Below are 12,243 nucleotides of genomic sequence, written 5' to 3'. Positions count from 1 at the left end.
CCACAGTGATAAGCCACTAGTAATTTTTTCTACTTGTGCAGCAAATACATGAAATTTAAATAGCACTTTAACATATGGAATTTATCCTTCAAGTAAAGAGGTGACCTTTGGAAAAAAGAATTTAAAAAAAAAAAAGAGGCAAGTGGACCAAATGAAATATAGGTCCAATGTGTCTAGTAAGTCTAAGTGTGCAATATGTACAAGTTAAACAATGATTTCTGTTACAGTATATCCCATATGCATAACAGGAAACATCCCTGTATGTCACATAGCAAAATTATTCAGGTGACTGCAAACACCAGGGGCTAGTCTCTCACCTGATGTAAACGGCACATGTCTTTGATGTTAAAGGACCCGTGCAAATTTACACCAGCTGTGCATGTGGCCCTAGCTGTGCAAACCACATATGCGTATAGTTTTATGGACTGAGCCTGATTAATGTTTTGTAAAACCCTGCATGCATCAGACTTCTTTAAATTGCTGTAGGAGCTGTTTTGCTAAAAGTCAAGGGTGCAAATCTTTTGCCATCACTATACTCAATTTTACCAACTGTAAACACAATACAGATAAAAATGTGTTCTACAAAGTTTTAGTAACAACACACAATATTATACTCCTCAGCAGATAGCAATTTAAACAGTTTACACAAATTCTAATTTGAGTGAAAATTACCTATGTACTATATGGCTCCTAATAGTCATTATACTTATCTTAACAGAAATACAGAACAGCTCCTTCAAAATGTCTGAATGTAGGAGTGCTGTAAAAAACCACTGATATTTAAGCAAAAAGCGGTTCAGAAGTTTGTATTAACTGGTTGCTATAGCCGTTTTTAAAGAGATGATCATCAGTGCTTTACAGTTAGGAACAGCTGAAAGCTTTGTTTCAGGTAGAAGGACAGCTTTCCAGAGCAGCTAAACAATCTGTAATTTTAAACTCCTAATATATAGCTTTGACTACATTTTCTGTAACTTTAAAAAAAGAAAGAAAAAAAGAAGTCTTAAATTTACCATCTTCAGAAACACTACCCTTGTAAGAAGACCCAGTCCATTGTGTCACATTCCTGACTCTATCCACTAACAGAGAATAAGCCAAATTACATTTTTTGTGATACTGCCTACCTTTTATACCACAGGAAAAATTACCTGTTTCCGCAGTTTCCCAAAATACTCTCTGATATTTTCAGTCCATTTGTCTAATCAATATGTTTAATAAGACTCCAGATCTGTACTTCAAACAAGAAAGCACTGCCAGATTCAGTGGAATCCTGTGAAAGTGCATTGTTACACTTGCACATTTTGTAGCACAGAACGACCTATTTAAATATGTTCCTCACAATTATTTCCACTGTATTTTCTTCAGAATATACTTTATAGCACATACTCACAACTGTGTCACACCTGGCATTCTGTAAAAACCTGGGTCAACACCTGACAAACAACTGAAAAGTTTTATCTGCTCCTTCCCTCTAATTTTTTTTTTCTCTCTCCCTTTTTGTTAGAGAAGTGCTAGAGTAGTTTGGTTTGTCCACCACACTATCAGATTTGGCGTAATCTTACTGAAACTACTCTTCTATTCTACCAGCAGAGGGATCTTAAGAAGGAAAAATGAAAACTTCATGGGAATAAAAAAATCAATCCAAGTTAATCCCAATTACTGTACCCAAGTAAAAAAGTCGTAAAAAACACATTTTAAACTTATACAGACCAAAGCCTTGTGAGCAGCTGAACACACTTAATTGCCATTAACTCCACGAGCAGACTGCACCTCTCAGAATCTGGCTGAAATATTTTCAGTGCAGATCATCTCACCTCATTATGTATTTCTTCTACTTGCTTTACAACTGCAGTTTCCAGTGATTTCAAAGATAAAGCCATTGAATCAGAATCAGTCTGTAAATTCTGGAGTGCCAGTTCACATTGTCCAAATATGTATTCCAATGTTCCTCTTGAACACTATAAGATACAATAAAAAATTTATATATAGCCACTTCAGAACATATGTATTTCTCAAGTATACTAAACTATTTGCTTCTACACTAATCAAAGTGAAGGACCAGAAGGGATGTATTTCTGTAACTTTATTTCATGATCTTTTAAACAAAAGCATAATGCCTCCTGGATTGTCTACATAGTTATTGATATAAATTATGCCGAAGTCTAATTGATCAGACATCTAGCCAACCAGTACAGCATAGATTGAAAGGAGAAAGAAAATAATTCCTTTTAAATTTACTTTAAAAATATGGCGTACAAAAACATGGCCATACTTTCCATTGCTTCCTGGACAGTTTTTGACAGTATTTCAGAATCAGTTGTATTTGCCCAGTTGTATGGGCTCCCAGTAACACTAAAATGGAGTTCCATATCCAGCCTGAGAGAGCTGTTTGCTTACAAGCTATAGAGAATATGAACAAAACAAATTTGCACTTCCGCTCCTTTTATTTTGTTTTCATTATCCTTCAAAATGAGAAGGAAATCTGTAAAAATCCTTTTGAAACAAAAGAAAGAAGACAACTACAACTTTTAATTATTTTCAATTAAATATCTGTACCTTCAGTTAAATTTCCAAGAATAATCTTGAATAAGGTCTCATATTCTTTGCAAAAAAACCTTCCATACTATATAACTTGAAGTCACAACAGTTTACAAAAACAAAGCATAATCACTTAATAGAGAAGCTTTTCATACTGTGAAAATAAGTGTGCATTTTCCTGCAAAAGTAATAGACGGGAGCAGTAGGTAAGAGCACTCTTAAAATGAGAGATGAAAAATACAGAATTATTTGTTTTAAAATGTACCGTGTACTTTATGTCAAATCCCAGTTTAAGCAAGCAGAGTATATATTTGTTTGGGAAATAAAGGCACTTTTTTCTATTACAACATGTATCTATGTATACATGCATGTTTAGTGCTATTGCTTCATTTCCATTCCAGCACAAATTAGGAAGAGTAATGGGGAAAAAAAGAAATATATGGATACATGCATCTCTCTTGCTTCAATAGTTATATATTGCCTTGATGAAAGAAGAAAGTAGTAATTGTAATTTTTAAAAATATCTTTTTACAATACAGTCTATTTTTATTTTTTCTGTGTGCTTTCCCATCAGAACGCTACATAAACAGAACTAGTGATAACACCATGGAAAGGAATAGGGAGGAGAGGTCTAGTAATAAAAAAATAAATACATAAATAAAAAGGTGTCTTAGCACTTGAGACTATCAGGCTGAAGCCTTGTTATCACAGAATGACTCTGAGACAAGGGACTCTATCACTTTTCTGCTTCTTCAATCCTCAGATGCAGAGAAGGATCCAATTTAAAGCATACTCATGACTGCTCCGAGTTGTTCTGACCTCCTAAAGGCCATTTTTGCCAGTGGACACTGCTGACATGTTTTGAGTATTTCTAGCTCATCATGAATATTGCCTTTCAACTAGGACTGGGATATGAACACAGCAAAAAAGTTTTAAAACATTTCAGGTAAAAATATAGTTGTTTCGACATTTCATCAGTAATCCACAAGGTGTGGTGTAGCACATTCTTAATTCATATCTTATATGCCTAACTGTGAGTTTAGGCAAACTACCAATACAGAAACAATCGTACCTCAATCCAAAAATAAACAAATAGCAGTTGTTCAATAAAAACAGTCTGAGTCATAAGCATAACTGTGAACTACAGTTCTGGATAAGACAACATGATGCTTCATATACGGTTATAGAATAGTAGTTTTACGAATGACCAAACAGCAAACCGTTTTTGATGCTTACATCTGCCACTCTGTGAGTTGAGCTGAATCGAGGTGAAAAACCAGCCAGAACACAGTGCTGATGTGTCATATTGAGATCATCTAGGGACAGATTAGAAAACCTTAAGTACAGGGAAAAAATTATACTTAGTAAAACTTATTCTGGCTGAATATGAATTAAATGACACTACATTAAACATTTCAAGAAAAAAAATAGAGAACTCAGATAGTACTACCTTCATAGAGCTGTACTGTTTAGCAGAGCATGATAACTATTCACTGTCCTAGTGTCACAAAGACCTCTATTCATATTAGTTTTCTCCCAGTTTATACAGTTCAGAAGTTGCATTTTCCCACCCCTTATGGGAAAAGTTCAACTAAACAAACTAATTCTTTCGAAGTTGAGGATCACTATAAACAGACTACTCAGAAATTACAATCTCTTTCCTCAAAAATCACTAAACAATACTGACATTTCTTGAAAAAAGAAACAAAGAAAGAGAAAGAAAAAAGTCAAAGATATTATTTCATCTTTTTATCCAAAACTCTCCCTTCAGCTCAGAGCCAAGAAACTGGGAACCCAGAAAGCACAATCTGCTCAAACACCTGACTCCAAAGAATTTCATTTGTGACTTTCTTGTATACTGCCAGAGGGCTATCGTGGACTTGAGTTCACAAACTGGCAAACAAACCCCACAAACCTCTGTAGATGGAATCTACTTGGTTGCTATCAGAATTTCGTCAAAATTATCATAACTGAAGAACGTTTAAATTCTGACAAATTAGCACTTTTTAGAGGAAATATATTCCTCTGGAAAAGTTCAGACTAAATCCAGTCACAACACCCACTGTTACATTGAAAACCATTCATGAAGTGCTTTCAATTCAAACAGCTTTAGTGTTAAAATTACGCTGCCCTCTCAACCTTAACAAGACATTCAGGAAAATCTATCAAAAATTTCTGTAAAAATCACTCCTGGGTTATAGTTTTGTAAGTTAGTAGAAAGAGATTAAAAAAAAACGTACAAAACCAGGTGACCTGAAGTGTCACCAGGCAAAAAAACAGTCAGGCATAGATAAAATTAGAAGAGAACAGGAATAGAGACCTGTAAGATGCTAGTTAACTTAGAGTCTGTATTTTCAACAATATCTATTCTTTCAGGAAATTTAGCTTCAGTCATCTTAATACAGCATGATGAGAAATTATCAAGCTTCATCCTTCCATCACATAAATATAATTTCTCTTTAAGAGATCAATATTTGCACACATGAAATCTGATATCCCAAATTCCAAATACTAATTTTTGAAAATACACTTCTGACCATAACGACAGACTATCAGACTGAAAAGAACACAGTGTGTGAGGTTTAACGGTATTCTCTTTATTACCGAAAAAAAAATATGCTTTAAAATTTTACTTTACCTTGCAACAAGTCTGAAACTTTAAAACTGAGAAAAGTCTAACGAATACGAATTCAGAAAAATTACTGAATTTATCCTAGTTGTAAGAACAGTATCTTCTCTTTATGAATTTTATAAGCATAAAATACCCAAGTCATACCCAAGACAGCAGATAGCATCACAAACTTGAAAAAAATAAAAATAAAAAATCAGAGAAACAATTTATATAAGGAATAGGCAGACAAGTGTTATGAAACAGGAATTCGCACTGAGAAAGTTTAGATGGGAGCTTATTTTCTATTTGCATGAGGTTTGCAGATAGGTGAAATTGAAAAGCTTGAAAAAACGCTCCAAAGCAAACAAAAAGAACATAGGAAAAAGCGATTTCCTACATAAACATATGAGGGTTAAATTGCATACAGCCAAGTCTTGCAAGGGCCACAGAACAGTATTATCTCTGGACATTGCAATATTTAAATATCACAATCACTTTCAAGAAGAATTCCGACAGAAAACAAACCTAATCACTTCTACTGCCCCATTCAGTGCCCATTCATTGTGGTGTGTTTTATGTAGCAAACACAACATCAAAAGTATTACATTTTGATTTGCACCTTTATTCAAACCCTTCACAAATCTTTCATTGTAGAGCTCCCCCTTGAAATTGCTTCCAACTGTCTCTAATCCTTTATGACTCTTAGAAAGAAGCCTGTAATTTTAATTTAAGAGTTTATAATTCATCTAAAACTGTAATTGTACAAAAATAGTTGAAGCTTCATGGATTGCATGTCTCAAAGGATATTTGAAAAATACATTCTAGGTCTTAAAAGATTACAATAAAGATTTGCTTTTCTTTTTCTTCTAAAAATATATTAATTGAAAAGAAAAAGCACTCTTTGTTAAATTGTCCATTTGGCAGCAAAAGCTTTTATTCAGATACAGAACACTACATTCGGATTACTGTTTTGGTTTTAGAGCCAAACCAAAGCTGTTACCTTCCTTGGACACCCATGTCAAAACTACCATAGTCTCGTGGTTTTAGGTAAAGTAGAATACATACAGAGTTAACATCAGTTTTGCATGACTAAACACTGATCGGCGAGGTTTGGAAAACCAAAACAAAGCCTCTCCAGTATTATGCATCACATAAAATACATGCATGTAAAAATAGGAATATATGTATCAGTCCTGCTTTGGAAAACTGCATGCAGGCAAGTTATTTGTCACAGTTCTCCTGAATTTGTGGTGAGGCAAGAGCCAAGATGGCATCTTTTCTGCCACAAAACAGTGGGCCCTTATCTTGCCACAAATTCAGGACATCTCATTTCAGTATCTATTACAAAAACAAAACCTCACAAAACTTATGTGAACTGTATAACGCATATGAGAAGTGATTTTTATTTTAAATCACGACTAACGCCAACTTAGCAACATATTTAGTACAGTTTCAAGAACTGTCACACAATCCCTTCTCCTTCTTAAAACAGTCTTGCCTTCCATACGGATGCTTACGAGATGCATATGCCAATTAACTAACTGCTAGGTAAGAAAGAAGTTTTGAGAATTGGATGGCAATTTTCTGCTTACATGACTGTTCCTCTCCTAAAGCTTTCCCATGTCTATGAAAAATGCTGTCACTTGCACAGACTATTTTTCTGAAGTCTGATCAGGCATTTTGCTTGTTTATAAATTTTAAAACACCACAAGTTATCCAAATTTAAAATAGTAATTCTAGAAAACAATCAAGAAAAACTAATGAAGTCCAGTACATGCTACAGTGCTATCCTGACCAAAGAGAATTTTCTCAAAGTCTTTTCACAGACACTAAAGCTATTCATATTCACCTGTATTAACAGGATACCATTGTGCCACCAGTCGCTGTGCAAATGTGGATGATTACTTGCACTTCAGGCAGCATAATGCCTAAATCAGTTTCCCCAAACTACTGACAATATTGTAAAGGACTTGTTTGCATTCAAAGGAAGACAACTTGGTTGGTAACAGACACTTGGTGATTGAATGCTGGAAAAAAAGCCTTCATTTTTCTCTGAGGTGGAACACCTAAAAAAGAAAGAGACTATTTCCTGCATACATGTATATGGCAAAATCCGTATTTCTTTTAAATGGACTGTTTTATTCTTTTATTTCTACTACTTTCTGCCTGCCACTTCCCAATGAATCATCTGCCACCTTATAGCCAGATCCCATTATAGGGCTACTATAGCTGAGGCAAGATTTATTAAAAGAAATTAATCACATGTATGATTGTGTACAGGTGGCCAAAGCCACGTTGGAAAACAAAGTTATCAACCTGAAGTCTGTTTAAATAATTTGGAGGTCAGATTTTGACTTTACAGATGAAGTACTAAGAAGTCATAAGAATGTTTAGCAGATGATCTGATTAGTTGCAAATGCATACAATTATTTGACACAGAATCTCCAGCTACAGAAACTTCAGATAACACACCTTGCGTAAACCATAGTTACAAAATGGAGTTTTTATTTAATACAGAACCCTGTCCCTCACATCCGCAGGAAGAAAAAAAAAAAAACCACAAAAAACCCAAACAACACAAAACCATCTAAGGTACCTGGTGCTTTAATACATTTATCCATGCAAGGCCTCTGTAAAGTTGGTAACTGACACAGAAAGACCTAAGGGTAAGGAGATGTTAAGGGACCTGCCAAAGTTTGCATGGGAATTCTGCGAGAGAAGCAGGCTTACAGCTCCTTAAACTAATGCTATTGTTTTAACACCTGACCACCATTCTACTATCAGATGTAGACTATTATTCTCTATGTGGACCCCTTATCAGACAAGCTTCTCAGTGATTTCCTGCTATTTACAGACAGCAGATATATTTTGGAATTTGGATGCTGCATATTCTATTTTAAATTGTGGGAGCAAGTTCACGTTCATCACACAGGATCTTTCTGTCCCTCCCCTGTACAGACTTCTGCCATCCTGTTCTTTTCTCAAATGCATCCCTCCCAGCACAGAATCTCAGCATGGTCCTCTCCACTGCTTGAAACTACCGCCAGTTCCTCTCTTTTCTCTCTGATCCTGTTCTTCTCAGTCCCTGTCCCTGCTCTGTCCACCCCTCACTGTATGCTTTCTTCTAGACAGCTGAATTACCTGGGCAGCAACAGCAGAAACTGTGCTTGTACAGCCTTTGTCAAAAGAACTGACTAATAGATATGTGTATGTATATACACTTAACTAACGTATGTATACTTAACTAATTCTACTACTTAACTAATTATCAGAGCACCAGTGATGTGAGGAACCAAAGCACTCGGAGAGAAACAATGACCCATGTCACTGCAGACTATTAAGACATAACAAACACAAGGCAGAAAGAAAGGAAATGAATTCTTAACCATTGCTTACTGAAAGGAGTAGGGACTAAAGGCCCAGAACTTATTACTTCTAGGTAAAGTACTTCCCAAGAAAACACAAACCACAATGGAAAATGCTCTCAGAATTACCAACAGGGGTTTGTATTGTCTTTTCTATCTTCCTTCAAGTGTTCTCCCTGAACTTTTTAGATAGTTGTCTTTTTGTCATCTATTTCATGAAGCAGATAAAAGGTACAGTGGGGTTTAAAGCACTGGCAAAAGCTTTGATATTCTAAACATCACAAATATCTACAGACAAAAGTGAAATGGACTTGTGCTATTAGTTTTCTTAACTACCATAAACAAATAAAGAATTTTCTTTTTAACCATATTACAGTGCAATTTTCAAAAGCACTAAAATGCTTTTCCACCATTTCCAATTCTACTTGTATCCAACTGCACACAATGCTTCAACAGGAAAAAACCTAACCAAACTAATTTTACTCTAGGTATGTCAACAAAAAGCAGCAGGAAGGTATGTGTCCTTCCCCAAGAAATTATGGGTCAATGGAATACTACTTTCATAACAGAAAGTTAGAGGGATGATCTGTCCCTAATTAAGAAATATTTTTAGTTTTTAAACAAGAAAAGCGTGCCCAAGCAAAACACAGAATGAATTAAAAGGCTGAACTAAAAAAAAAGTCTGGGATTTGCCAAACTTCATGATCAAAGTTCGGTAATGACAAATACGCTTCTGGGGTTCGAAGTCTTAATAATCAAGGAATATAGCTTTTGGATTAAATGTGGACTCAAGGAAAAAAAAAAAAAAGGTTAAAAAACTCCGACACATTCAAGATGCTAGAGAGCAAAGAGGGTTCAAGTTAGTTTGTGGAAATAGAAGCAGATTAAATATCTAGAAATAGTTTAATGAGCCATACATACATGTGGAAGTGTTTCCATTAAATACTTATCTTGAACCACAAGCCAACCTCTGCAATGTGTGCACCCTACTTCTGGTTGGTTATGAAAATAATTTTTTAATGCTTCTTGAACTATAATTTGCTGGGGGTGGGGAGGGGTATAAGATTCCAAGTTCATCTTCATGCTGTTTTAAAACCCTAACCTTCAAGCAAGAGCTTGATCTATGGGAAACAGCTGCAGAAAAGTAAATCTCCCTTTGAAAAAGTCCATAATGTATTTTTGTTAAGTATGTTTTGAAGTCATGGTAGGAAAATTAGTGAAAATTGTAAATCTGCTTGCAAATCTGGTCGTGTCTAACTCAAAGATTAGGGGAAAGATTCCAATTTAATAGTAAGACCATGACAACCCTAGTTAAGCATGCTCTAGGACAGAGCAGATGGGGCCCTTTGCTCACCTCCACGCGTTTTGGATTTATTGCATGCACCCAACACGTTTCATATTAGACACTCCTTGACTGTGTACTTGAGACAGCAGGGTTCAGTATGCACTTCCTCTGCAGACCAATATATTATTCTAAATTGAGCTAAAGTGTTTCCGTTTCATGAGTGATATAAAGTTCAGATTTGAGTTTTTAGGCAGCAGATTTGCAGTCATTCACCAGATCTTTTTTCTTCATATTAGGAAATATAAGTCTTAAAAAAAAAAAAAAAAAAAAAATTGTCTTACTGAAAGTAATTTTCAATTTTGTTTGGTTTTGTTTAAACAAAATACATTCATATTATTGTAATAGCTTACTTGAAGGATGGATTTGATCACCTAATGTTTAGTACTAACATCCATTTAAATTATGGCTTATGATTTCATCTGAAGAGGACTGCTGAGAATGCAGGTGTAAATTTATATTTTAAGACTGCATTTTACTCAAATTCTACCCAGAATAACAAAAAACATTTTATAGAGCCAATGAAGAGAAGAACATAAACATTACTAAATGTCTACTAGAAACGCTAAAAAACACCCCCAATCTTTTTGTTATTTTGATATACCCATTGATCAGGATTTACAAGTTACTGTAATTGCACATTACTGTTAGAAAGTTACCACATTTTCTTATCTAAGATTTGTGTGTACAATATCAGGAAATAGTTGGGGTATTATAGGTACAGGAATTGATAGGCCCTGACTTTTTTAATTATAAGCAACATACTGAATTCGACATTTCAGTATTTTACAACATTCATATAAAGCAGTAAGCACCATACCATTTCAACAATTGGAAGAACAGACCTACAGAGTTGCTAAGTTTTTGCTAGAACTGGGTGAGTCAATGGTAGTCAGAAATAGTACACAGCCCTATCAATCAGTCCCTGTACATCAACAGCTACAACTAGCTGCAGTACTCTTAACGTTATATTTTCTAGAAGCCTTGTATACTGCTGTCACTGCTTTTAAAATAATGCCAGCAAGAAGACTCTGCTTACTGAAATGAGTTTCTAGAATGTATGATGCATAAAGGCACAAGATAAATGAATCTAAAATTGGCTTCTTTATTGTCAAGTTACTTTGTATACAAAGTTTTCATATTTTACCTTTTAGATGGCATCAAGATGCCTCCTCTTAAAAGTCATTTTAAAAAAATCTGAACAGAAAAAATACACTAAAACCGTATACGTCAACTTATATTGTTTTTCACTTTAAGTGAAAATGATAAAAGGTAGTTCTACTGTATGTAGAAACCTAATAAAAGGGCCAGTTTGAGAATACTCTCTCAGACTGTATAAAATAATAATTTTTTAAAGTAATTGAGAAAAAAAATACAAAGGCTATAGAAATGCAGAAGAGATTATCAAACACCTGGCATACAGAGCTCAAATCTGTAGCTCTGCACAAAGTATTAAGAAGAATGTGATTCACACATCATCTTCAAAAGAATGTTTAATACATCCTTTGTTTCCATCTAAACACGATCATGATGTTATGTGTTAAATAAACTGACTTTCTGAGCCACCCATAGCATCCCTGATAATACTTTAGTTACTGTATATAAATTCCATCGGGGAATAAAAAATGTCCTTATGATCTGGTCAACTACAAGCTACAGTATTTTGCAACAAACACACTGAAGTTAGACCCCTTCTTTTATTACTTGTCTTCTCAATCTGTTGCCTGGCAAAGCTGTGTATACACAAACTTTCCAGTCAGGAAGGATTAGATAAGAAGTTTACTTGATGCCTGAACTGCTATTGCACAAAAATGGATTAGTAATTTCTTTCTAGGAATGTTTAGCTGCCACTTAAACTTCACTTCCATATAAGAAATGTCTCAGTTTCCCTCCAGGCTGCTACTCTATATCCTTACAAATACAGAAAAGGGATGCACATCCACACCACTGTGCCAAAGGATCTCACATCTTAACACTCCATCTGTTCATGTCTAAACATACTTAAGAGCACAGACAGTCCAGTTCTTTCACACAAGATACTTCATTGATGACAGCACACAGGATTTGATGAGGTAACTAAGAACAAGGAATGGTATATGTTTTTTAAGACTGCCCACAAATGTATTGCTTGTAGTAAGTAAACTGTTTTTGTATTTGTTGGAAGATAAAAAGTGAAAGGTAAAAGTGAAAAGACTGCTTAGCCCAACAAGATGGCAGTGTGACAGGTCATTCTAGGGACGTTCCGTGGTGTCTACCTTCCAAGTCACAAACACAAAAACAGGGAACACTGCAAGTGCTCTCACTCTTCGACGATGATATCTGTCAAGCCAAGTCACTAAACAGGCAAACACGGTGATGTCAGAAGCGTTGTTCATGTTTTGAGTTGTTGG

The 12,243-nt window shown here is 35.0% G+C and overlaps 1 protein-coding gene across 2 annotated transcripts in view; it reads right to left on the bottom strand.

Annotated features, from left to right (window-relative positions):
* Nucleotides 1-12,243, bottom strand: part of FTO (FTO alpha-ketoglutarate dependent dioxygenase) — a 254,967-nt gene that overhangs the window by 181,000 nt on the left and 61,724 nt on the right. For both annotated transcript variants that reach the window (XM_076349315.1, XM_076349316.1), the window contains 2 exons: nucleotides 3,772-3,851; nucleotides 1,812-1,955 (listed from right to left, as the gene is read on the bottom strand). In XM_076349315.1, coding sequence (XP_076205430.1) covers nucleotides 1,812-1,955; nucleotides 3,772-3,851 — 224 coding nt within the window. The remainder of the gene's footprint in view (nucleotides 1-1,811; nucleotides 1,956-3,771; nucleotides 3,852-12,243) is intronic.

Source organism: Aptenodytes patagonicus, chromosome 11 (assembly GCF_965638725.1).
Source record: "Aptenodytes patagonicus chromosome 11, bAptPat1.pri.cur, whole genome shotgun sequence".
Lineage (NCBI taxonomy): Eukaryota > Metazoa > Chordata > Aves > Sphenisciformes > Spheniscidae > Aptenodytes > Aptenodytes patagonicus.
Note: the sequence above shows the minus strand (reverse complement) of the source record. Positions and strands in the feature narration are given on the sequence as shown.